The sequence below is a fragment of the Equus quagga genome, chromosome 17 (genome assembly GCF_021613505.1).
Source record: "Equus quagga isolate Etosha38 chromosome 17, UCLA_HA_Equagga_1.0, whole genome shotgun sequence".
Taxonomy (NCBI): domain Eukaryota; kingdom Metazoa; phylum Chordata; class Mammalia; order Perissodactyla; family Equidae; genus Equus; species Equus quagga.
Genome location: NC_060283.1, coordinates 2,753,504 through 2,780,246, shown reverse-complemented (window position 1 = coordinate 2,780,246; position 26,743 = coordinate 2,753,504). Strand labels below are relative to the sequence as shown.

Genomic DNA, 26,743 nt, shown 5'->3' with positions numbered 1-26,743 from the left:
GGATGGATGGATGGATGGATGGATGGGTGGATACATGGATGGATGGATGGATGGATGGGTGGATGGATGGATGGATGCGTGGGTGGATGGGTGGATGGGTGGATGGATGGATTGATGGATGGATGGATGGGTGGATGGATGGGTGGATACATGGATGGATGGATGGATGAATGGATGAAAGGATGGGTAGACCAGTAGATGGATGGGAGGATGGATAAGTGGATAGGCACTTGTGCTCCTTGGACTAGCAGCATAGCATGACGTGGGAACTGGCTAGAAACGCAAAATCTCCGGTCCCACACAGATCTACAGAATCAGGATTGACATTTTAACAAGATTCCCAGGTCACCACAGACGTCATGCCTAAGATACACAGCCCTAGAGCACAGTTCTCCCACCTTATTAGGTATGTGATCAGCAAACAGGCAAACAAAGAAAAATGCTGGTGTCTACCTTATCTGGGTCTATCCCTTCAAGTGTAAGTTATACACAACCATGGGAAAGATCATAGTCTTTTTAACAAATGGTGGTGGGACAACTGGATTTCTACATGCAAAAGGATGAAGTCGGAGCCCTACCTCACACCGTATACAAAACGTAACTCAAAATGGATCACACACCTAAGTGTAGGAGCTAAAACTATAAAATGTGTAGAAGAGAACACAGGAGTAAATCTTAGTGACCCCGGGTCAGACAATTTTTTTCAGATATGACACCAAAAGCACAAGCAACAAAAGACAAATGGATAAATTGGACTTTATCAAAATTAAAAACTTTTCTACATTAAATATACAATTAAGAAAGTGAGGGGGCCAGCTCCATGGCTAAGTGGTTAAGTTTGTGTGCTCCCTTGGGCAACATGGGGTTTGCCAGTTTGGACCCTGGGCGTGGACCCTCACACCGCTCATCCACCCGTGCTGTGGTGGCGTCCCACATAGAAGAAGTAGAAGGACTTACAACCAGGATATACAACTATGTCCTGGAGCTTTAGGGAGAAAAAAAAGAGAGGAAGATTGGCAACAGATGTTAGCTCAGGGCCAATCTTCCTCACCAAAAAGCATACCTTAAAAAAAAAGAAAGTGAAAAGACAATCCACAGAATGGGAGACAATATTTGCAAACCATGTATCTGATAAGAAACTTGTACCCAGAATATATAAAGAACTCTTACAACTCAACAATAGTAGACCAATAACCCAATCAAAAATACGGGCAAAGGATCCAAATAGACACATCCCCAAAGGTTTAAAAATGGCCAATAAGCTGGGGGCCGGCCTGGTGGTGCAGTGGTTAAGTTTGCATGTTCCAGTTCGGCAGGTGGGGTTCACAGGTTCGGATCCCAGGTGTGGACCTACACACTGCTTTTCAAGCCATCTTGTGGCAGGCGTCCCAAATATAAAGTGGAGGAACATGGGCATGGATGTTAGCTCAGGGCCAATCTCTCTCAGCAAAAAGGGGAGGATTGGCAACAGATGTTAGCTCAGGGCTAATCTTCCTCAAAAAAAAAAAAAAAAGGCCAATAAGCAATTGAAAAGATGCTCAATATTATTGGTCATTAGGGAAAAGCAAATAAAACCGCCATGAGATAAGACTTCAGACTCATTAAGACTCATTCAGACTCATTAATAAAAGATAACAGTAAACATTGGTGAGGAAGTGGGGAAATGGGAATGCTCGTGCACCCCTGGTGGTGTATGAAATAGTGCAGCCGCTCTAGAAAGCTTTCTGACTGCTCCCAAAAGGTTCAACACAGAGCTATCGTATGACCCAGGAATTCCACCTCCAGGTGTACACACGAGACAAATGATAACACGTGTCTGCACAATTTGCACAAGAATGCTCACAGCAGCATTATTCACAATAGCCAAAAAGTGGAAACGACTCCAAATGTCCGTCAACTGATGAGTGGGTGAACAAAGGGATGATCCCCAGTGCAATGCTATTCGGCCCTAAGAAGGAAGGAAGCAGTGACACACGCCACAGCGTGAACACACCTTGAAATCACTATGCTGAGTGAACGAGACCAGACACCAACGGGCATGTGTTGTGCGAGTCCAGCTATACGAAGTGTCCAGAACAGGCAAATCCACAGAGACAGAAAGCAGGTGAGTGGATTCCAGGGCCCGGGGGTGGGGAGTGGGAGGAAAAGGGAAAGGACCACTAGTGGGTACCAGCTTTCTCTTCGGGGTGATGAAAGCACTAAAACCAGATAGTGGTGACGGTGCTCATTCTGTGCGCTTATTAACAAACCAGTAAAGGTACACTTTGGCTAAACTTTATGGCATATGAAATAGCTCTCGATAAATCCTTAAAAGAAAACAAAAATTGAATTTGGTTGCATGTAAATTATATCTTAATAAAACTTTTAATAAAAAATTATACCCACCCTGTGGTACTCATATATTAAATAAGTTATGAACTGCACATAGATAAATGTTTTTAAAAGGGTAGCTGGACAATGCAGTGTTTTCCCCCCAACCCTGATGGACCACCTGCGCCTCCTCTGAAAGGACAGAGAAGGCGAGTCCAACACATCTTCTAGGTGAAGGTTCTCTGATAATTCCGAAGTTCACACTCTGGAGACCACCGGTTGACACGTGTCCACAAGGACCACACCACCTGCCGTATCTGCTGGCGGGACTATAGGAACCCTGCGCCCTAACTCGGCCCTCCACCCCGCCTCGAGCACCTGGGGTTGCAGAGCGCACGGGGAGGGAGCCACTCACCGCCCAAGCATCACAGACAGTGGGGCAGGCAGGTGGCCAGGGCAAAGGAATCACTTTTCAGAGTGGGCAGCTCCCACATGGACACAGCAGAGCCTCTGGCAATAATCTGCATTCAATTGTTGAGGGTTAAACACAGTCAGGCATCACTTAACGGCACGGACACGTTCTGAGATGCGTCATTAGGCAATTTCGTTCTTGTGCGAACATCACAGAGTGACTTACGCAAACCTAGATGGTACAGCCTACGACACACCTAGACTATATGGTACTAATCTTACGGGACCACCGCTGTATATGCGGTCTGTCGTTGACTGAAACGTCATTATGTGGGACATGAATGTATTTCAACACAAGTGGGTCATACAAAATCAAAAAATCTCCCCCAAAGCTTAAAATGGGGACTCGCTGTCCACTAGAATATCTGATTAGTACCCGCCCCGACCATGAAAGAGAAGAGAGCTACAGTATCTTCCTGCGGACAGCCACGGGCCCCACGAGCAGGGCGCTTCCCCGTGAAGAGTTCCAGACCAGCACGCGAGGCTCGTCCAAACGGCCCATGGGCCTCCGACGCCACGAGGCAAGTATGGAGGGTGAGGGGGGTCCCCCGATCTGTCAGCACCGCTGAGCATTCTGGCAACTGCTCCCCAAGTCAGCCCACAGCCGAGGGAGTCATCCAGGCATCTCCCGCCATTTGCCACAAATGCAACCACCACCATCATCCTCCTCACCTTCTCCCTGACTCTGGTTTCGGGGACCAAATGTGCGGGAGGAGAGACAGTCCCAAACGGGCTCTGGGAATACAGATTTGTGATCGGAAATGGACATGAAGAAACAGGCACAACTCACTTTTCTGGGAGGAAATCAACAAGGAGACAAGGTGAAGAGCAGACTTGAGTAAAAAGACGTGGGGCCTCATATTCCAGACAAAAATCTCTGTTACCAAAAGGAGGTCTGGCTGGTTTTATGAAGTTATCAGATCGGGCCTTGTTCGGCCCACACGGGCAGAATTTCCAAGGGTTCCAGGCACAGCCGTGCACCCAGGTTCACGGTTCCCCTGAGGGAACTACGCCATTCACAGAGGCCAGTGGAGGCTATAAGCATCCGGGAAGTGCTTCAAGGTCAAACAATTTAAAAGTGGATGGCTCTTGCTCCCAGACAGGCGCCCTGGGGCTGTTGGTTCCATTGACAAGGACCATGAGGGTAAGGAGCTATGGGGCCCGCGGTCAACCAGGGTGGAGAGAAGGCACAGGTGAGAAGTTGTGACTTTCATCTTTCCAATTGCAAAATCAAGGAGGACAGGCTCTGGGAAGGGATCCATGGGCTCTGATTCTCTCACAACTAAAGCCTTGGGCAATAAAAGACACACACACACACACACACACACACACACACACACACACGCACACAACTGTACTAATGTGGTTTGACGCAGACAAATGCAGCCCACTAGACCAGGAATTTAGAAAGCATAGGACATTCTGAGCAAGCAAAAACACAAGCCTCAGAACAATGAGATCCCACTACACACCCGTTAGAATGACTAAAATCCCAAACACTGGCAACACCAAATGCTGGCGAGGATGTGGGGCAAGAGGAACACTCATTCATCGCTGGTGGGAACGCAAAAGGGTGCCGCCACTGTGGGAGTCAGCTTGGTGGTTTCTTACAAAACTAAACAATGCTTTCCCATGGGATCCAAAAATCATACTCCTTGGTGTTCAGCAAATTGATTCGAAAACGTCTCCACCACAAACAGCACACCCATGTTTACAGCGGCTTTATTCACAAAAACCCCAAACCAAAGCAAGCAAGATGCGTTTCAACAGATGAACAGATAAACAAAGCCGGGACGTCCATGCAGTGGGTTATTATTTAGTGATAAAAAGAAAAGTGCTATCGAGTCATGGAAAGATGCGGCTCAATCTTAGAAGCAGGTGGCTAAGTGAGAGAGGCCAGTCTGGAAAAGCCACAGACCGGATGATGCCAACTCCATGACATTCTGGAAAAGACAAACTATGGAGATGGGAAACAGAGCCGTGGTTGCCAGGGGCTGCGGGGAGGGGCAGGGCTGAATAGGGGAAGAGCGCAGGGGATCTCTCAACAGGCGTGAAGCTGTTGTGTACGACACTGCAATGGTGGAGGAAAGAATCAAGCATTTGTCAAAACCATGAATGTTACAGCACAAAGAGTGAACCGTATGGGATGCAAATTTTTTTAAATGAAGTTTAAAAATTCACTTAGGAGACTGAGGGGATCCCAGGATGGAAAGTAGAATGTGATAAGAGCCCAGCTGTATTACAAGTGAAAGAAACAACCCCACTGGAGGGTGTGGGGGAACACAGTGCTGACCTAGGGAACTTCGGAAACGAGTGGAGTCTGTAGGACAACAGGCAAAGTCGACTGCACCGGAATCTGTGCTCCAGCCGATGACGCTGTTTCCACTGTGGAGTCAACAACTGGGAAACCGCCACACGCGTTTACTGGAACTGAACAAATAAATAAACGGACGGCAGATAGCGGCAGCCAGGTGTCTCACTATCGGCATGGGAGGTTTCAGAAAAGCAAGCAGACTAGAAGGATCCATGTGGCAATGGACTAGAATTAGCGTGCACCTGTATGAACTCGTGTTTAGCTTAAGACAGATTCAGATGGTTACATATAGAAATGTTTATAGACAGTATCTATTCTAGGGGTCTAGTGGTTAAGATCTGGCACTCTCACCGCTGTGTCCCAGCCTTGCGTCCCAGTCAGGGAACCACACCATCTGTCTATCGGTTGTCATATTGTGGTGGCTGTGTGATGCTGTGATGCTGAAAGCTACGCCACCAGTATTTCAAATTCCAGCAGGGTCACCCATGGTGGACAGGTTTCAGCAGAGCTTCCAGACTAGACAGGCTAGAAAGAAGGACCTGGCCACCCACTTCCAAGAAAAAATTGGCCATGAGAACGCAATGAAGAGAAGCAGAGCATTGTCCGACACAGCGCTGGGAGGCGAGAGGATGGTGCAGAAAGACGGGGCAGGCTTCTGCTCTCTGCACACAGCGGCGCCGGGAGCTGGAATTGACTTGATGGCACTAATAACAAACGCATCTATTCAAGGGTTAGCAGCCACAAATGTATCTCCTTGTTCTTTCATCTGAGAGCGCCCGGCAGCAAGTACACCCCAGCAGCCATGAGCACACCCAGCTCTTGGTTTCTAAGACCGTTCTCAATCAAGGGAAGCAGGGCTCCCTGCAGGAACGGCTGGTTCTAGGACTGGGTTGCAAACACACAAGATGAGCCTGGAGTACCTTCTAGTACCGGAAGTAAGAAAGTGGTCAAAATAATAATAAATAATAATAATAATAACCCACACTGATGGGGTATGTCAAAGGGACGCAGGAACCAATGGAAAGAGCTCCCAGTGGCCAAAGCCAGAGCAATTTGAGCAACAAAATATGTAAAGTAGTACTGGATTATAGTTCATATTATAAATTAAACATCCATGTGTCCATACTGACAAAAATCACCGATCTAATAAACAAATAAATGGGGGAGAAGAGACAAACCTCCTTCGCAGAAGAATTGCAAATAATTGCTGTTGCTACTCTGCCCTCAAGGAGGTGGGACAGAACTCCCCAGCCCTCGGGTGTGGGCTGTGTTTAGTGACATCCTTCCAAAGAGGACAGCACAAAAAAGGGGGGAAAGGAGTCACTTCGCAGTGAGGAGAGCTGACACCCACCTCAGCCAGGTGAGCAGGTCGGCCTCACGGTCACAGGCCATGTGGACGGCACGTGCTCTGATACGATGGGATGACAAGGACACTGTACCCCTGTGGCCTTCCTCCCACAACCCACACCCCAGTCTAATCCTCAGAAAAACATCAGACGAGTCCCAATATGGGGACATTCTCTAAAACACCTGCCCAGTCCTCCTCAAAACTGTCAAGGTCGCCAAAAACAGGGAAAGTCTGAGAAACTCTCACAACCAAGAGGGGCCTACGGAGACAAGACGACTGAGTGCCATGTGGGGCCCTGGAACAGAAAAAGGATAGTAAGTAACTACCGATGAAATACAAAAAAAGTACTGACTTTAGTTCATGATAACGTGTCAATATTGGTTGATTAATTGTAACAAATGTACCCTCTTCGTGTAAGATGGTCATAATAGGAGAAAATGGGTGCAGAGTATGGAAGAACATTCTGTACTAACTTCACGATAATTCTGTAAATCTAAACCTGCTCTAACATAATAATTTTTTTAAGTATTAAAAGAACCACATCAAGGCTCAGGTTGTAGGTGACGGTTTAATGTGAAAATGCTGCTGGGGACACTGCTCACCCGAGGCTGTGTGTGCACATCCTGGGTCACTGCGAGGAGCTCTCGCACGGACCTCCTGTCCCTCCGGCCAGCTCGGGCAGATGTCCCCAATGCCAAGGCTGGCTCGTGGGGGCCCTCATCCCTGCCTCCACGTCACTCTCACTAGTTTTCCTTCTACCTCCTTTCCTTACTTAACATATGGCACCTTTATGAGTCACCAGAATCCTTTCTGAAGCACGGCGGGACATCAACAAGAAATGTTCTGAAATAATTGGGCATGCTACTGGAGCTTTGGCTTAAAAGCAGGTCTCTTTGTAGCAGGAACTGCGCCCGACAAGCCAAGTGTACTCAGACATGTTCGGTGGCGGCCCAGGGAGTCAGTGACCCCGTCGTCTTCAAGCTGACTTCATCCGCACTGAGTAATTTGTGCGTCCCTGACCCCCTGCAGACCGACGTTCACGAGGCCCCAGATCCACACAGCCTGGAGCAGCCCGCTGTTCCCAGGTGCTGTTATTTCTGGGGACTTTCACATAAGGACTCATTCTGGGGCCACGGCAAGAGCCAGACATGGACCACCGGCCATGGCACAGATCAAACAAGCCCCTTCTGTTCTCAGACAGGCACTGCCCAGTGTACAGGGACCCAGAGTGTCCGGGAAACCTTCCTATTGGACCACGTGGGAGCTGAGGAGGGACTCCCCCCGGAGCCCGCTGCAGCGACACGCGGCAGAACCAGGCACATCTCTGCACAGACGACGGATAAAACCAGCCTGACACGCTGACCAGCCATCACCACCCTGGAACCTCACTGAGTAACTGGATCTCATAAACGAAGTCTAGACGCGTCACAGGAGCCAGGCAAGATCAGCTCCATCAATGGGTGTTCTGCTTTTCCCTTCTCATCCAGACACTGCAAGAGATGAGAGACCTTTCCAGCTTTATCAGCGTCCTCCCCACCCCACCCTGTTGTGCCTGGGCCTTTTTCAAGTTTGGGAACACAGAATGAAATAAAAGCCAAGTTCTGCTCCAAAGGTTAGTTTGACTCCCTTTTCGGGGCTCGAAACACCATTGTCTTCTTTCCGAGGTTCCAATCATAGCAGGAGACGAGCCCGAGACCCTGGTGGGAGAGTCTTTATTTTTTTTAACGCTGCTTTCATCACTACTTAATAAAATTTCCATTAGACCAGGTACCAGACAGTTGGTTGTACTAAGACAGGCTGCTTTGTTTTAATTGACAGGTCATTCCTCTGAGATTAAAATTTTTTGTTGTTGTTGTTGAGGAAGATCAGCCCTAAGCTAACATCTGCTGCCAATCCTTTTTTTTTTTTGCTGAGGAAGACTGGCCCTGAGCTAAGATCCGTGCCCATCTTACTCTACTTTATACGTAGGATGGCTGTCACAGCATGGCTTGCCAAGTGGTGCCATGTCCGCACCTGGGATCCGAACAAGCGTACCCCAGGCCGCTGAATCGGAACGTGCACACTTAACCACTGTGCCACCGGGCCAGCCCCTCCTCTGGGATTTAATTATCTCCTGTGCGCCCCGCCATCAGAAGGGCTGCTTCCTCCCACTGGGGCCCCCACGTGCAGCCCAGAAGCGCCTGAGGACCGCACAGCTCAAGTGCAGGGACGCGGGCCAGGGGCCAGGCATTAGGGCATTTTCTGTGCTTAGGAAGCCGACTGCATTAAACTCTCTGCACAGCAAGTGAAGAAGCCTCGTTTTCAGCCAGATTCTGCTTGAAAAGTTGCACCGAACTCAGCGTGGAACTGCTAAAACATGAGAACAAGCCTCAGCTGTCGGAGGACGGCAGCGCAGTGTCTGGAATAAAAGGGACGCGCGTCAGCTCTTCCCGCCGCCCTGGGATCGCCTGGAGTGGCAGCATGCAACTCCCTCCGGGGACCACGAGCAGAACTTGCTCGGCGACCACAGGCCCTCCAGTCCTGGACCCTCTGCACCTGCCAGGGCCACCACGGCCATGTCCAGCCAGGCACGGCATGCGAGAAGAGAGACCACCAACGACCCTACCTCCTTTCCACCCGGAGAGGACAGCGTGGGCCCTGGAGTCCGCGGGCACGCAGGCCCAGGCTCGCCTCCTCCCTCGCCGGTGACCTGGCAACCAACTCCACTCTCAGAGCTTCCAGCTCCTCCGAGGTCACTGGCCCCACAAAGATGGCTTGCTTCATGGGACCCATGAGGACTGAGGGAGGTGAGTGACTGTGCCACTTTGTCTGGGACCAAGGGCCTTCCTGGACTTCCGGTGTGCAAACCAGGCCCATCCCAGGAAAACTGGACATGTTGGTCACACTACCTGTTGTCTGAGGCCCACGGACGACAGCCCCTGTTTTTCTCCCTCTGGGTCCAAAACAAGGAAAAAAAAAGCATCTACTGAGGTTCCGTTGTGACCTGACGTGACAGAACTTTCTGGAGACCCTACTACGGATGACTCCATGTGTGAAACACTGAACTTCTGTTGCTCCAATGTCCGCCCCTGGAGGTACCGTCACCTGATCGAGGAGACGAGGAGACGGGGTTCAGAGAGGTTCACTCGTCTGTGCAGCCAGCCGTGGAGAAGCCGGAGCTAACACATGACCCCCCTGGGATTCTCTGGGGCCGGGTCCCCTGCAACCCGGGCAGGCTCACCTTGACTAGTCCCAATTCAGGGGTCACCGTGCTGCACTGACTGATGTTTCATACGTGTCACCAAGCCCCTGATGCTCCACCTTAGACGCGAACATGAAGACGTGCGTTTTTCCTCCCAGGGCCGGCTCTGGCCCCTCGGCTAAGCGCGTGCCAAGTGTCCTCTGCATGTTGGAACGCCGGCTGCTAATTCTGCGCGCTTTGTCGGGAGCCAAGCACGTGGACTTGAGGGGAAAATGGGTTTCTGTTCCTTTCAGAGTTCCCTGACTCAGAGTTAACTGGCTGTTCCTTTCTGATCAGTCAATTAGCGCACAGGCCGTCGTCCCGGGAATATTTCAGAAAAGATGGAGGTTAATGCCACGCCACCTTCTCGATGGATCACTGCTCCCAAGCCATTTCTATTTGAGTTCTTAAGGTCCCACTTCTGTTCTTATCATTGTTGAGTCGCTGCTCTGTGTAACTGCTCTGGCACTGATTCTGTCCGTAATCACACACACAGTGGGTTTTAATTCCAGGCGGGGCCGAGAGAAAGAGCCATAGACTTCTGCTTCAAAATAATTCAGAGCCTGTGCTGATGTGTTTTTAGAAGCTGAGCTGAGGTCTGCTCGGGAATGACAGTCATTTCTAGCCCTTGGAATCCAGAAGACACCAGCTGTGGTGATGGAAGCGGTGGGGAGGCCTGGCACACGACGGGAAGGGGCCAATGAGAGGGGTCGTCCAGGAAGAAGGGCAGCCCAGAGCGGACCCTCCCTCACCTCCCGCCACTGCTGGTCAGGGCAGGAGAGAGAGGCGGCCCAGCCTCGTGTAATCATCCAAAAATGGCCATGGATGAGGCCAGGCTGGTGGCGGCCCAGGCCAAAGGCTGGCCTGAAGGAGAGAATCCGGGTCTAGGAACCTCAGACACCAGGCCCGGCTAAGGTCTGTGAATGTTCCCGAAGACTCAGGCTCCTGCTCCAGAATCCACGGATCCGTGTGCTGGGGCCTACATCACGCTGACAGACAGAAGGGAGACGGGAGCCAGTCCAGGCGATGAGGCAGAAGAAGAGTAGGCAGCTCACCGTGGTGCCAGGAGCACGGCCACACGCGCTCGCTGTGAGCCCCCCTAGCCCTGGGGCTCGGCTTCCCCCCTCAGCTCAACTCCGCATCCTCCCCCATGGGATCGGAACTGCCGACACCTGCCCCACACCTGCTGCCACCTGCTTCCAGAAGGTCAAACCCTGCGCCTGGCCCCATTCCCCATCCAGACTCGCCGCACAGGCCTGGGGGCCATCGCCCGCTGCCTGCTACACACCCTCCTTTTGGCTCCCCAGCCCCGGGGGCTCCCCGTCATTCCCTGACCTTGCAAGGTTGGGGCCCCTGCAGGCGCCACACGGCTCCTGGGTGGGTACCCTGCTCGTCTTCAGTCAGGCCTCTGAGCACGTCCCCCCTCCATGCACGCTTGCACTGTCCTGTCCCCCAGCACCTCAGGCGCCGAAGCTCCCGTCAGAGACAAGCTGGCATGCCCGCTCTCACGCGGCTTGCGGTTCAAGTTAGGAGACACCGGAGTTAATGGTGACTACGTCCTGAGCTCAGATGGGGAAGTGCACAGCTGGATGAGCAGCAGGTGGGGAACCCTCGGCCGGCCAAGCTCAGCACGTTCCAGTGGCACAGGGCTCTCACCTAGAGCTATGGTGCTTCCACCCCCAGGGGAGAGATACTGGGTGATGTTTGGAGACACTTTTGGTTGTCACAACTGGAGGGTTACCACTGGCATTCGTGGGCAGAAGCCAGGCATGCTGTAAACATCCCACAATGCACGGGACAGCCCCCCCACCATCAAGAATTGTCCAGCCCCGCAATGGAATACTATTCAGCCATAAAGAAGGAAATCCTGCCATTTGCAACAACATGGATGGAGCTTGAGGGCATTGTGCTCAGCGAGACAAGTCAGACAGAGGAAGTCAGATACTGTACGATCTCACACGAGCGATCTGAGAAAACGGAACTCACACAAATGGAGAACAGACTGGCGGTTGGCAGAGGTGGGGAGCGGGAGGCAGAGGAAACGGGTGAAGGGGGTCAAAAGGTACAAACTTCCACGTATAAAATAACTAAGTCCTGAGGATATAATGCACAGCATGGGGCTACATGTTACAAGACTGTCTTATATGTTTGAAAGTTGCTGACAGAGTAGATCTTAAAAGTTCGCATCACAAGAAAAAAAAAATTCATCACTAAGCATGTTGATGGGTGTTCGCCCGACTCATTGTGGGGACCATTTCACAATATAAACGCAGATCGAACATTACATTGTATCCTTATAATGAATACAATGTTAGGTGTCAACTATATCTCAATAAAACTGAAAAAAGGGGAAGAGATACGATTAAATAAAAGTTAGTGCTCATTTGGAATTGTTAAAAAAAAAAAAAAAGACGACTATGCCGCCCCTAACATCAGTCAAGACTGCCGAGGTTGGGGATCCCTGAGCCCCCTGAGCCCGCCCGTGGTTAGCGGCCGCACGCACACGGAATCCGGTTCCAGCGGGGGAGCAAGATGGCTGCATGTGCCTGCGTGTCTCCCCAGGCTGCCACACAGCAGCTCCGTGCATGCCGTCATTCATTCGTCACTTATTCAACAGCTAGGTATTGACGACCTACTATGTGCCAGGTGCCACGCTGGCTGGAGAGACGTCATGGGAGCAATCATAGTCACACCCAGAACTCACGCAGAAGTGAGCAAGCCCTTTTAAAAACCACGTAAGGCGTCAATGCTGCATACGCACGTGGCATCTGAACAGTGGAATCACCGTTCCTAACGGAAGCCGTGCTTCAACAAAGCCAGCACCCACCTCCAGTCTCCAGGTCATGGAAATTCGGATCCAGGCCTCGTTCCAGCATCTTGACAATCTTCTCCACTGCACGGTGCTGAATATGATCCATGCATTTTTTCAGATTGGTCTAAAGAGAAAAATTAAAAACCAGAAATGTCTTTGCAGGCCACAGGAAGGCTCCTGACGGGGTGCACGCTGGCCTCCCCCATGCCGGGAGAGCCGCCCCCTGATGGGGGCCCACTGCCGACCCCGGGGCTCGCCAAGCAGCGGCTTCTCTGTGTCTGGAACCCTTGGGCCAGCATGGAGTCCAGCGCATGGCCCACACACTCAGCCTGTCCTGGATGAATGTTCTAGAAATCCTCACCGCTCGCCGTCCTTGCCAAGCGCCTTGGGATGTTCTTTCTTTCACTCTCAAAAGAAGGAGCCACCCGGACCGCTTTGAGAAACCAGTTTCCAGGGTCCACTCCAGACCTTCTGACCCCAGCAAGCGAGGCCCAAAGACTGGCATTTGTGTTCCAATCCCCAGGCTGGCAGCCACAATGGAAAGCAGATAGGGCAACGCTCACTCAGGTTAATCCACCTTCTGGTTAACTCTGTGGCCACACGGGCAGAAACAGGGAAACCTGGTCAGCGAGAGACTCAGGGTGAAGGAGATCAAAGTGATCAGTGGGTCAACCTTGACCGGGAAAGATGTTTCCCCAGCCTTTCTCAGCCTCATCTGTAAGAAAAATAATGATTTCCGGGCCATCAGGCAGACAGCCTGGGCTATACGACCATAAGTGCAGTATCCCACACGCCTCTGTCTGAGAAATCTAACTCTTCTCTGTGGCCGAGTTCTCTGCCCCCACTCCACATCTCTCCCCAAACACGCTGGACAGGGAGCAACGGCGGTTTCAACGCTGGCAGCCCCTGGACCCTCCAGCCGGCCTGCACGTCTGATCTCCACCTGCATGGTTTCCATATATTCCAGGACTAGAAATTCACAAACGCCCAAAGACACAGGATACACTTGGTTTCACTTATCACCGTCACTGCTATTTACTCACTGACATTTAAAAAAATTTCACAAACACATTTCTATCTACACATCTGAGGGTAATCAGAAAAACCAGAAGTGTCCAGACCTCGGGGTCTAAACACCACCATCCAGGCGGATTCCAGGGCTGGGGCGGGAATGTGCAAGAGGAGCCCCAGCATCCTGCTGTGCCAGCAAATCATCAAGGCTCAAAGGACGGTGGGGACATGCCAGGGGGCAGAGAGCCAGGGAAAAGGCCACCACTGGCCCCATCTGGACAATTTGAGCCCAAAAATAAATAATGATAATTGCACATTCTAAGCTGTTGGATGTAATAAAAACCCACACGTTCACCCTGGATGAAATGAGGGGAAGAAAACAGAGGGCCCTGCTTTGAGCTCACAGCCACAGGTGAGCTCACCTGGACAGCATGAGGGCCAGCTCAGGAGGCCGCCCAGGCAGTTAGTTGCCCGACTCTGGCTTTCCCTGTGCTCTGCACGGAGAGTTACAGGCTCTCCGGAGTGGGGCATCCACGAGCATCCTCAAGTATCACACATCCTCCTCGGTGTTAAGGGAGGCGCCCACCACGTGCTCCTGCTCCAGTATCCCCTTGGACCTGCACAGCACCCCTGACCAAGCGCAGGCGTGCCCACGGCGTGCCGGCCCACGGAGTACCCGCCCAGCAGCACGGGCTCCCTGGGCACGGCGCGCACAGTATGTCCAGCCAGGAGCTGAGCGCTCCATGGAGCGCGGCCCACGGTTCTTTGCCTTCACACCCTCCTTCACTCCCCTGCTGCCCACATCTGTGCTGTTTATGCAAAGAGCACATTAACCAGCTTTGTACCCAAGCGACAGCAGTGGAAAACTACTTCACTGCTGTCTTTGATTTCGGGAGCGATGGCTGAGAAAGAACGGCGCCCCCCTCCTCCCAGAAACACCCAGAAGGGTTCCACTCTACTAAGTGACACTATTTCACTTACAAGTTGTCATCTACTGTATTTTCATCACACGGAGGGGACGACAGTGATACTGAGGTGGGGGGGCTCTGGCGGAGCCCTTCTAGGTGCCGTGGGGAGGGTGTGTTTCATTTGCGTGGTGAAGTCAGGCCCACGTGGGCAACACCAGGGAGGTTGCCCAGGCAGCCCAGGACACAATGTGCACGCCTTTCCCTATCCCGGTGGGATTCCAAATGCCACCCTTCTTCAGAGCCGCTGCCTTCGAGGAACCTTCTGGAACATCCAGTCCGATTTGCTCCCCTGCCTGAGCCCCCACCAGCTTCACAAAGCAACTCACCCTGCTTCCCGGCTGGCAGGTGGGTCTCAGGCAGCATGAGGTGGGCCTGGTCCACCAGCACAGCCCCACCCCACCCCTCGCCACAAGAGGGACACAGTAGGTGGCGTGTCAGCATCTCGCAGGAAGAGGAACCCTCTGCCCAAGACCTCCCCTCGTCTCTGAAGACGATAACTCGAGACGACCCAACTCCAGGAGCGTAGGTGACAACCGTCCCCACTTACCTTTGTGTGCAGCTTGGCCAACTGCTTCTCGTCCAGATTGGCTTGCTTATACACCCGCTTCTTGTATCGAAACTGGCACAGAAACAGGAAAAAAAGAAAACCAAGTGAGTATTTCACGAGCTGTTCAGAGGCCAAGAGGCCCTTTCCTGGGCCCACGACATCATAAGAATAACCTTTGCCGAGATTCTGCAGCCATTTGGCTAAAAAGCCATAAAAAGAAACAAGAGCAGCCTAAGGGAGGAGTCAAGATCCTCCGGTGGAAAACCGTGGCTGCTGGCCACGTCCAGCCCTGCTCAGCATTACTAGACCCCGGCTCCTGCGTGGGCATCTGCCTGTCAGCAGCGAGGTCCCGTCAGCAATGAGGATGCTGCTTCACACGCCTGAGTTTCCTGCTGCATCGTCAACCTTTATGAAAGCAGGCATTGGAAGCCCCGGCATGGTGAAGCCACCTCCTCTGGCACCTGCAGCTTCTGCCCGGGACTCTGGGGCTGCGGGTCACCCCCTTGAACAGCAGTGCCTCCCTTGAACTGGAAATCACATCGTAGGAACCGAGGAGCGCATTTTGCTCAGACGTCGTCATGTGCTGCCCGAGAAGCAGCACTGGGGTCACGGTCAGCTTCCTGATTCCCAGGCACATCTACCTAACGCGTCCTCGCCTCTCCCAGGTGCCCTGACCCCTTCGGAAGAAAAATGCGCTGGAGATGCTACGGAGGTTTGGGAAAGAGGCCAACAGTCTGGGAGTCGCCGAGGTTTTGAGCTGAGGCATCTGTTTCATTCCCAACCCCACCACTGTCCTGTCATCGGAGTAGCTTTGGGCTGGACGCTTGTCCCATCTCAGACTCAGTTTCCTTATCTGTCGCATGGTCATAACAACACCAAGCTCCCAGGTGGCCCGAGGACTGAGTGTGGGCTTCCTGGCAGGGAACCAGCCCTGGCCCGATGCTGCTTTACCCCTCCCCTGGCTTCTGCCAATACCATCACACCCTAAGGTGTTCCAACAAGCACAGGGGGAGTGACAACACCCCCACGTGAAACGCAGGTGCAGGGCAGGGGGTAACCCGATCCTGAACCAGAAAGTCTGAACCCAGATAAAGCGTCCAAGCGACCACCTTACTCTCCTTTCCCCCCTGCCCCAAACAAGACAGCTAATTCGACATCACACAACATGCCTTTGTTGCACAGACCGAAACTTGATTTTTTTTAAGTGCCAAAATAAACCCGCAGTGAAATCAGAAATTTCTGTGAAACTCCAGGGGCACATGGTTCCTGGGTAACACGTGGTGTCGTGAACCACAGAGGTCTATCCTCCTGAACTGAACTGGCCCGAGGAGATCCAGTCCCGTTTTGGGATTTCTGCCTGATTCTAGATTCGACCAGGACAGCACGTTGTCTGTCCCACCTCCTGGGACCACTAAGAAACCCTTCACCCCTTGCATCTGTGGTGGTTTCAGAAGCCACCAAGAGTCACGTCAGGAGTGTGACAGCATTCACTATCATGTGCCTAAACTTGGAAAGTCCAAAAGAACGCAAATCGATGGGTACTTTTTCCAGTTATAAGGAAACAAGCTGGGGCTCATGGCACCTCTCGGCAGGAGGGTAAGTACCGAGGAGGAGAGTCCACTTGCAGAGTCACTAATCTTCACAGTTCGTGGCTACCAGAGGGACGCAGGCTCAAAACCACACCCTCTGCTGGCTGTTTTCCCAGCACTTCCTACGTACAGTTAGCCAACCATATTTTTCTGGAGTCACCAAGGCAAAGAGCTCAGCACCTCGCCTGCCCCTCATGCATCGATCTCCAGGCCCGCCTCAGCTCTGTGCAGTGGACGCTCTGGCAGGACAGTGGCCCAAGGAGACGAATGAGTGGAAGGATAAATGGCTCCTTCATGGCAGTGACAGCTAATGACACAGCAGCTGCAACGCCACCATGGGACACTCGCCCATTGCCAACCGCGCTGCTCTGTGGAATCCTTCATTTAAGCCTCACGGCCACCCAAGACGGCGGGACTAACAACCCCCCAGTTTCACAGCTGGGAATCTGAGGCTCAGAGAGGCCGAGTGAGGTGCTCAAGGTTGCACAGTGACCAGGGCTGGACCAAGTCCATCTGATACTGCAGCCCATGTACCCACGTTGGGCCGTGAACTCAGGACTAGGATGCTCTCATGCAGACCTCTCGCCTCGGCTCCCATGGGGACATCAGAAAGGGGACACTCATGCCCGCTGTTCTAGAAGGCACGACACAGCCCTGCCCGGGTCACCCGGTGCTTCACACGCCTTGTCCTGTCCGTTTCTCAGGGGGTGGGACACAGGCGATAAAGGGCCTTCAGATCAGCCTCTAAGAGGCCTTCTGATCAGAGCAGGCTCTGGACTTCCCGCTCTTCTCCTCCTGTTTTACTGTCACTACCCAAATTATCAGCCCCAGAAATGACCTGTTTCTTCACTGTTCCTCATCTGTCACCTTCCACTGGAGTGGAGGCTCCGACAACCAGACCTAGACTGTCTTGTGCACGTCGGACACGCCTGGAAAGTATCTGGCATATAGCCGATCCCAATAAGCGGTTTTTCAACGAAAACCCATTTGACAGACGAGCAAACTGAGGCCAGAACAGCTTGCAAGTGGCATCCCGCCTCTTCCGCCACTGAAAATCCTCTCCCTGGTCTGACACGTTCCCCCTAAACGGAGACCCCCAACAACCGCGGCCTCCAAGTCGCCATCAGACCCAGAAATGTGCACATGAGGGAGTACTCGGGTTCTGAATTCGTATCCACGACACGCCTGACTTCGGAGTAATCTCCAGTCACTGAGAATGTCATAGAACCCCCTTGGATCGCTCAGATGCCAGCTACCGTCCACACTCACAGTCTCTCACTATTTGACCAAGCTGCAATGAATGCGACCACGTAATAATGGTAGCAATGTGTTGGGCAGTCGTAGAAATGACTCCTTTCCTGGCCTCTTGTGTAACCGTCTTCACGTCTCATGTGGAAATCCTGCATGTCAAGGCGCGGTGCAGCAAGCCAGGGTCAGAATGGCAGGCAGTGGGCTCGCACTTTATGTGGACGTGTGCAAGCCTGCCCAGCTCCCGCATCAACCCCTTCATGAGGCAGGCCCAGGAGTGTGTGCCCGGCTCTAGTGGCTCAGACAGCCCACGGGTCACTTCCCGAGCAAGAAGAGAAAGGAAATCGTGATGTTGATAACAGCGGGATGGCCGCTGGCCTCCCTATGCCCAAGGGCAGGAGACTGACTCGGCGAGCAGAAAGCAAGCCCTATCCCACGTGCCAGGACTCAGAGGTCCTAGTGACACGAGCCTGAGTAGGACGGAGCCTTTGCTCACATCAAGATCTGTCTCCAACAAATTCATCAAATCTATGTTAAGAAAACAGACGGAGAGAAATTTGCACAACAGTCGGCAAATCACAACAAAATCCGGGGCGACCTCAAGACCCAAAGCTGATTTCTTAATTTGGGGTTCATTTCCCAATTCCAATCAAACCTGGAGGTGAGCGAAGGCCCTCCCGCTCCCCGCCGTGTCCAGGCTGTGAGCGAGAACCGGTACCTCCAGGGACGGGATGCCCTTGCCCGTGGGCTGCGGGTACTCTCGCAGGAGCCGCTCCTCGTCGAGGAACTTGCCGTCGCGCCCGTTGCTCGCCGGCTGGAACAGCCCGTAGTTCAGGACGTCCTTCAGGCTCTGGCTCAGTGAACACAGAATCCGCTGCTTTGCAACCCACACCGTCGCGTCCGGGTTAAATCGAATGCATTTCTGCAGAGAAGGACAAAGACACGGGAGAGGTGAGGTGGAACGCCCCCTGAAGCAGCCCACGTGGGCACCCGGCCAGAGATGGCAGAGGTGTTTCCGTCCTGCCCTCGTAGTTTCTCTGAGCACTGGACCCCTGGCCTTACAGGATGAAAAATAAGAGCTTCTTGTCACTTGGATGGAGACCTTGGGTAGACATAAGAAGGGAAGCGCTCAGATGGAGCCATTGGTGTCTGAGGCCTCAACTCTCATCATTGACTCAAACTCCGGTGCCTGTGACATCTTTCTCGTGATCAATAACCACCTCTTGCCTCGGCCCGTTCTTTCACTTGTCAGGGCTTCTCAGACTCGAGTGCTCATTAAGACACAGACTGCTGACCCCTGCCACCTCCCGAGAGAGTGTCTGATTCGTCAGGTCTGGGCCCCAGACCCTCACTTCTCACAAGTTTCAAGGGGATGCTCTTGCTGCTGGCCCTGGGAACACACTTTGAGAAGCACAGCTTGAACACATCCCAGCGTGACTTAATTTTTATGTGGACCCCTCTCTGACATTTTAGATACGGGTGGTTGTCTCGTCTGGTCACCTCACTGATGAGAAAGTCCATCCCGCCCACGCTGGCCCCGAACATAATGCTTTGAAAACAGGCACCACCCCTCCCACACCACAAAGGAGAGCGATTATGGAAAAATCACATCAGTTGCCACCAGAGCTTATTTTCAAAAAAGTTAGATAGTGTCGATGATACAAACCGATCACAAACACCTTTCAAAATCGTGACATCGCCGCTAAGAACCAGAGTGACACAGCGCGGCCACGTGCCCAGGTCCCTTCTGTGCCACTCGCCAATAAGCCAGCAGAAACAAACGCCAGGTCAACTCCGCTTCTAAGTGTGACTTCTAATTTTTATTGAATTAAAATTATGTTCTGTTGCATAGCCATCAGCAGGAGCTCCAGAATTTGCTTTATCACTGTAGAAGCATTCAGAAATAAATGAGGTTGGACCGAATATGAGGCTGGAACCAATTCTCTATGAGGCAGTTCTGTGTGCCCGGGGATGCCAAGGGCCCTCCTGCTGTCTCCTCCAGCCTCGAGGTCCATTCCTCCTTGCTGAGTAAGGTGATCCGCTATGCTCAACAATGAGGCTGGTTCAGCAGGCAGCCCGGATGCCATCGCCCAGGAACCCCAACCGCGTGCGCATGAACGCTCCGTCTGCCCCTCTCTAATGTCAAAAGCCCGAATATGGGGTCATTGATAACTCACCAGTTCCTGTCTCAGCCATCATTGTTGGCCTCTGGCTCCAACTACATGGACACTTAACTCAAGTTTCCTTAGACACCAGCATCCAAGGAAGGCCGAGGCTCCCTCCCTGAGGCTGGCAGAAAGGATGCTGAGTGGAGGACTGCTGAGTGGAGGAGAGGCTGGGAATTGTCTCCCAGAGGACCCGTGTGGCAATGCAGGTGGTCGCAGAGACCGGCGTCCACTGCCACTCAGTGGGTGGGCCAGGGATGCTGAGTCTGAGCGGTGCAGGGGTCAGTCCTGCACAATGAAGAACCACCTTGCTCCAAAAAATGCCAAGAGGGCCCCATTGAGAAACTTCTAGAAGGAGCGGGAGGTTGGAGGTCAAAAGGCTCAGGTCTGCAACCCCAAAGCATACACTAACCCCGTGATCACGGGCAAACCTACCAACCCAGCCGTCCCCTGCGTTTCTGTGACGGAATCAGGCCCAGGACTTAACGTGCGGGAAAGTTATAAAACGTGTGATAATCACCGAGAACACTGAGGAAGATATTTACGTTCAGGTCCTTTGTGGATCAGGGACATAGCGCCTTCGTTCAGATTTTCCAATTACTTGTCAATTTGCCCCAATGTTGAACGCTGACGATTACAAGGGAGAGACAGTTTAATCTCCAGAATAAAGGACAAAATTTGGGAGCCCCTAAGTGATGTTTTTCAAAGAAGTAAAGTCTAGTCTCTGAGACGCCAACCAGCAGCTTTAGGGGAAGAGGCGCCAGGAAGGGCGCTGCCGAGATGGACCGTGGCGGCGTCTCTGGGGAAAAGCAGCGGAGAGGGATGGACGTGGCGTCCTTCCACCTAACGGCTTGGCTTTGGAAGAGCAACAAAGCACCTCCAACAGGGATTTTCACCCCAGTAGGAATCCACAAGACAAAAAAACCAACCTGGAAGACCTCCTCTGCCTGACAATGGTGGAAGGTCACTCTAACCAGGGCGTCCAAGACGAAAGAACATGCTGACGGTGAACCTAAGCACGCGGACCAGGCGACACGCGGAGAATTGGACACCGGCTAACAAAGGAGCACGTCGGGTATCGACCATCTGCTGGTGACACTCCATTTAAGTCAACCCGTCCCAGACTGATCCCCACCGGCACCCTCCACCTCTGCCTCCTTCTGTCCTCTGTCATCCTTCCCAGCCTCCATGGCGAGAGGGCTTCTCATTCCAGAAGTCCAGGAGATGCTCTTGACTTCTCCCTGTCTTGCACCTTCGAGATCAGTCTGCATTAATCTAGGGCCTCGAGCACTTGAGTCCTCGTCTGTCCCACCCCAACTGCCCAATGGGCCCCATCCTTTCTCAGGTGGGTCACTCCAGCAGCCCCTGCAATGAGCTCGCCTACACGCCTCTCAGACCCACACAACTTCCTTCTGACAGGCCACCAGTGTCCCTTCTGAGTCCAGTGACTCCACTGCCTGGGGGCTCAGGGCCAGTGCCCTTACCCAAGGGACACAGCGAAGGACTGACCGTGGTCTCAGGACGTGTCCTGCCTGTCCATGTCCCTCTCTGCCTTTGCCCGAGGCCCACACACATATGCAGCCACACAGACACACACATAAACACATATAAACACATACATACATGAAGAAACACACACATTCCAACAGTGCCAAACGCCTCGCTGGCAATTCTCTGAAATGCCAGGCTGTCTACACCCCTGTGCGCTTGTGCCTGCAGCTGACCACCCCCTCCCCTTCTCATCTGCCAGCTCAAATCATATTCACACTTCCCACCAGGGTCCAGGACTCACGCCCTCGAGGGTGTCTCTCTGGCCTCCCCCAGGTTGACCTGACCACTAAGCACCACACGTTGAACCCAGGGAACCGGTCTGACCACCCAAGACCCGAAGTCCAAGCTCATCTGGCTGACCCTGCTCCCTCCTGTCCAGCCTGTGGCTCACAGCCTCTGCATCCTGCATTTCTTGTCCACCAGGAGGGTGGGATCTGTGTGTATTTTGCCTTAGAAACCTTCTCCCTTTCTCCTAACTGACAGATAGGAGTCAGTAACTGTCACTCACTGACCTCCTGGAGTGACACCCAAGCACCAAGATGTCCAGATCCATCGGAAAACCTGGTGCGTCTGGGCTGAGCTGAGTGGCTTAGGATACAGAAAACTTACAAAAGGATGTAAGGAGATCTCCAAGATGCAACTCAGAGCGGCTTCTCCCACCTCTCCTGACAAGCAGTACGTTCCTCATGGCACGTGGGTGGTTTGGGAACGGGAGGGGGGCTGACGTGGTAGAGAACTGCAAAATCCAGCAGTGAGAGAAGGGGTTTGTGACCGACATCAGCCCTGATTTAATGACGTATACAGCAGCCCGACCGATGCCTGGGAAGGCTCCCAGGAGTCCTTCAGGCCAGATTCCACTCTCTAAGTTTCTCAGCACCCTAGAGGCCCTGATCCACAGAGGGAGGCGCATCCTAGCACAGGGAAACCCTCCACATCTCCTTCAAGACGGACGTCCTGTATCTCCTCTCCCCCTCTCTCTCTCCCTCCCTCCTTCCATCCCTCTCTCCCTCCCTCTCAGCATCACTCCAATATTCAGCTGATTAAGGAGCTCCTCCCTCCTCCAGGCTGTGAGCTGCCGTGTGAGGACAAGGGATTATGTCTTTTTCTTGGCATAACTGTACCTGTAGTTGGGTAAATGTTGATGGGGCTGAACTGCACTGAATACACATTCTAGAAATGGAACACTCCCGGGTGACAGAATCCAACAGTAAAGGAAGCTCTGGTTTTGCTCACGATGGAGGATGACAGCTACCACTTCCTGAGGGCTTGCTTTGTACCCGGTGCTCTGTGAATACGTTATCAGTTTAACGACAGCCAAGATCCTGAGAGGCGCGAGACTGCACCACCCAAGTTTGCAGAGCTGTAAGCGGCAGAGACGTGGTCAACCACATCATTAACCTGTAGGAAACTCCGGTCCTTCCACTGGTAAAGCTCATGGTCAAGCTCAAATCTAAAATGAAGAGAGCAAGAGAAACCCAGTCTCCTGCACGGTCAACATGAGTTATAGCTATTCTGCAAGATGTGAAGCGAAAACCTGAAAATACTTGGACAGAGTAGGAAGAACATGGCGCTGGTGGCAGGCAGAGGTAGATGCCCAGCCTGGGTCTGCCACGTAGGCTGTGTCTATGTGTTTTCTAGGGTGTCGTAACAAAGTCCCACGGCCTAAGTGGCTTAAAAAACAGGACTGATTGTCTCCCGGTCCTGGAGGCTGGACGTCTGAGGTCCAGGTGTGGGCAGGGCTGTTCTTCCTGAGTCTCCTTCTTGGTGTGTAGATGCTGTCTTCTCCCTGTGTCCTCATGTCGTCGTCCCTCTGTGTGTGTCTGTGTCCTGATCTCCTCTTCTTATGAGGACCCACCCCAGTCCTATTGGATCAGGGCCCACTCTAGTGACCTCATTTTACCTTAATCACCTCTTTTAAAGAGTCTTTCTCCCAATACAACCACATTCTGAGGTGCTGGGGGTTAAGACTCCAACACGGGAATTTTGGGGACACAGTTCAGGCCATAACACCATGTGACCATGAGCAAGTCTCTGCAACGCACTGAGGGCCATGTGCCCATGGTGGGCCACGTCTGTGTGGTCAGTACCCAGTACGATTCATGGAGGATCACAGAGCTTATGTTTTGGGGTCACAGGCCCACCCATGTCAGGGTGGCTGGCCTGCCAGGAAAGAAGTAGGCAGACGCCGGACAAGGCTGTTTTGATTTACAACAACATAGCAGGAGAATTTCCTGTAAGACAGTAAATTACTTTCCAAATCTGTTTTGGGCCCCGTGAAATGAAGAGGATGACAATGGCTGTTCTGTAAGATCTTACAAGGGTAAGGGAGTGTCTAGACAAAGCTTGAAAGAATGGTAAATATTATGCTCCATAAAATATGTGTCATCACCGTGGGCTGTCTGCAGGCCGAGAAAAGAACCATCAACAACACACAGTTGAATTAAAGATACGCACAGGTGCCACCACTTCCCCAGCATCTGCTCATGCCCATTCCTCAGGTGAGACCAAATCCATCTAATTTACTCTCGACTTCCACCCAGAAAAAGCAAGAAGATGAGGGGAGAAGTGCTGAAGCATTTGGGGAGACTGGTGCTGACGGGACCGTTCCTCCATCAGCCCAGGATCCACTTCAGGATCCAGAGCTGGAAACGCTGTAGGAATAAATGTCCCAGCTCTGAGAACGTTTCTAAGCAGCATTCAGCAAGAACTCAGGATACTCTGAAAGACATCCAAGTACCTGAGCAATGTCATTCATCGCAAAGAAGCACGTTTCACGTTTACAACTTCGTCTGGGGTCGCCGTTTATGTCATCATCTGTTTCTTTATGATGCATTTTCAAAGACCCATAATAAATAGAACTTAGCAGAAGCCAAGGAAAGGTGCATTTAAGAGTGTTTGGGCTTTGAAGAGCTGTTCACGTGCAATCTGCACATTTGCGCACTTCTGAGAAATAGCCAACATCAAGGGCAACCCAAACCATAACTGGATAATTTCCAAATGCAATTGTCCAAATGAAATATTAATGCTTTTCGCTGTGGACTAAAACCCATCAGGTTGGTACGTGGGGCAGCCAACCCTGAAATGCTGCCACAGGTAACCCGCGAAGCTGGAAACAAGGTAATTACACGGAACAGGAAAATGCCAGTGACCTTGCCGAGAAGGACAGCCTGATCAGAGGATGCTGAAGTCCGGGAGTCAAGCTGCTGCCTCGGAATGTTTAAACACTAATAAAGGATAAAGAGGCCATGGATTCATTTTTCCGACCAGAATAACATTTTTCAAACAGTAAAAGGTTAATAGCAGTCACCGGATGCTGTGCTGAAGCGATGGGCAGACTGCATGTCCATGATTTTCCACGGGCTACAGGGGTCCTCTGCTATTGTCCAGGTGACAGTGAACTGAGAGGCACTGGCTCGGGATTTGCCGGTGATTCACGCGCTCCTTGGAGGTGAGCCACTTTTCCTCTTTTGATACCCACGATTCCAGGCAGGCCCACAGCAAAGCAGAGGATTGGATGCTGGTGAGAGAAGGCCACTTAGAAGCAGAAGATGGAAAGTGGAGAAACGGGCAGTCGGGGGAAGTAATAACATGGCCCTGACGGCAGACACAAAGCCTTCACCGTGTGCCTACCGGCTGGCTAAGAAAGCTTGTTAAATGCATCATCTTCTCCTTACGTTCTCCTGGAGAGAGGTGTTAGCACCCCCATGCTCAAAGAAGAACACTCAGAAATCTCCAATCTGTTCCCTGGGTCACAAGATGCAAGAGGCGGGGCTGGAATACGGCTCCCCGAAGGCCAAGCTAAGAGTATCAGCTCCATCCCACCAGCACAGGCGGAGCCAGGAATCAGGAGGATGGACCCGACAGGGGGTGTGACGCGGACTGGAGGGGGAGAAAGGGAGACCGTCAGGCAGCAGCCATGTACCACATACTGACATGTGGAATACGAGCCCCTGTCCACCCAGAGAGGATAATTGTAGGGGACCCGTCAGAACCGGGAGGAAGGCAGAGTCAGACCAGGCTTGAGGAGTCACGGAAATCCAACCACAGAGCGAAGGTGCAGGAAAAGAGCCTCACCCCTGGACTTCACGCAGAAAATTAAATATTGATGATTCAGGGTCCTGGCATTGCCACCTTCCGGAAAATTCTTAGCCTGGGACACAGGGGGAGGAGGAGATATCTGTTCTTAACTGGCGTGGCCTCTGAACCACAATATTCTCGACACAATGTGGGATTTACAAAGCTTTCCCACAGAATGTGTAATAATTCCCAACCAAAGCCACCTTCCCCAAACATTATTTTCCCAAAGAGATTTAAGCGGGTCTTAGCGCTAAGCTTAAGCAGAAGAGCTCACCAGGTCAGAAGTTGTCGTGCAGGCCACGGGGACCCGGAAGCCGGCCAGTCTCTCTCAAGTCTAAAACATTAAGCTACTGTCTCTCAGGAAGGCACAGCACAGACTCCTTACAACACACAACCGGATGCTGGCTAAGCAGGTTTTTGTTTTTTAATGATACATATAAAAATAAAGCCCCTCAGCCTTTAGCAGGCTGCCATGTGAGATGAGTAATGACCGACGTGACCAAGACCTGATTCGCTGGAGGGTCCCAGGGCTTTCCTCTTTGTTTTAAACAATTCATGACTCACTAATTTCCTGATTAAAACTGTAAAGTGTACACCACTCCATTTAAAGACAATGAGGCTGATCCTCATCAGCACATCACAGAGAAACTGGAGAGGCAGAGGGAAGTGGGGGCAGGGGGGGTGGGGGCTCTCTTTGGCCTTAGCAACCAATTAATGAAACCACAAAGAAAGCCAGATTCCACGCCTTCTATCCCCCCAAAAAGTGATCTAAATGCATACTACAAAGAACTTAGCAGGGTCACTCAAAGTAGAGATCAAAGCTCCAAACCATGTATTTCTGCAATGTAAAAGGACGGATGGATGCATGGATGGATAGGTGGATGGATGGATGGATGGATGCATGGGTGGATGGATGCATGGATGGATAGGTGGATGGATGGATGGGTGGATGGATGCATGGATGGATAGGTGGATAGATGGATGGATGGATGGATGCATGGATGGATAGGTAGAAGGATGAATGGATGGATGCATGGATGGATAGATGGATGGATGGATACATGGATGCATGGATGGATAGGTGGATGGATGGAGGGGTGGATGGATGCATG

General features: G+C 52.1%; 1 protein-coding gene across 7 annotated transcripts in view; it reads right to left on the bottom strand.

Annotated features, from left to right (window-relative positions):
- The window catches only part of SHANK2 (SH3 and multiple ankyrin repeat domains 2), a 559,847-nt gene that overhangs the window by 447,370 nt on the left and 85,734 nt on the right, over positions 1-26,743 (bottom strand). For all 7 annotated transcript variants that reach the window (XM_046643796.1, XM_046643794.1, XM_046643795.1 and 4 more), the window contains 3 exons: positions 18,557-18,760; positions 15,002-15,073; positions 12,491-12,599 (listed from right to left, as the gene is read on the bottom strand). In XM_046643796.1, coding sequence (XP_046499752.1) covers positions 12,491-12,599; positions 15,002-15,073; positions 18,557-18,760 — 385 coding nt within the window. The remainder of the gene's footprint in view (positions 1-12,490; positions 12,600-15,001; positions 15,074-18,556; positions 18,761-26,743) is intronic.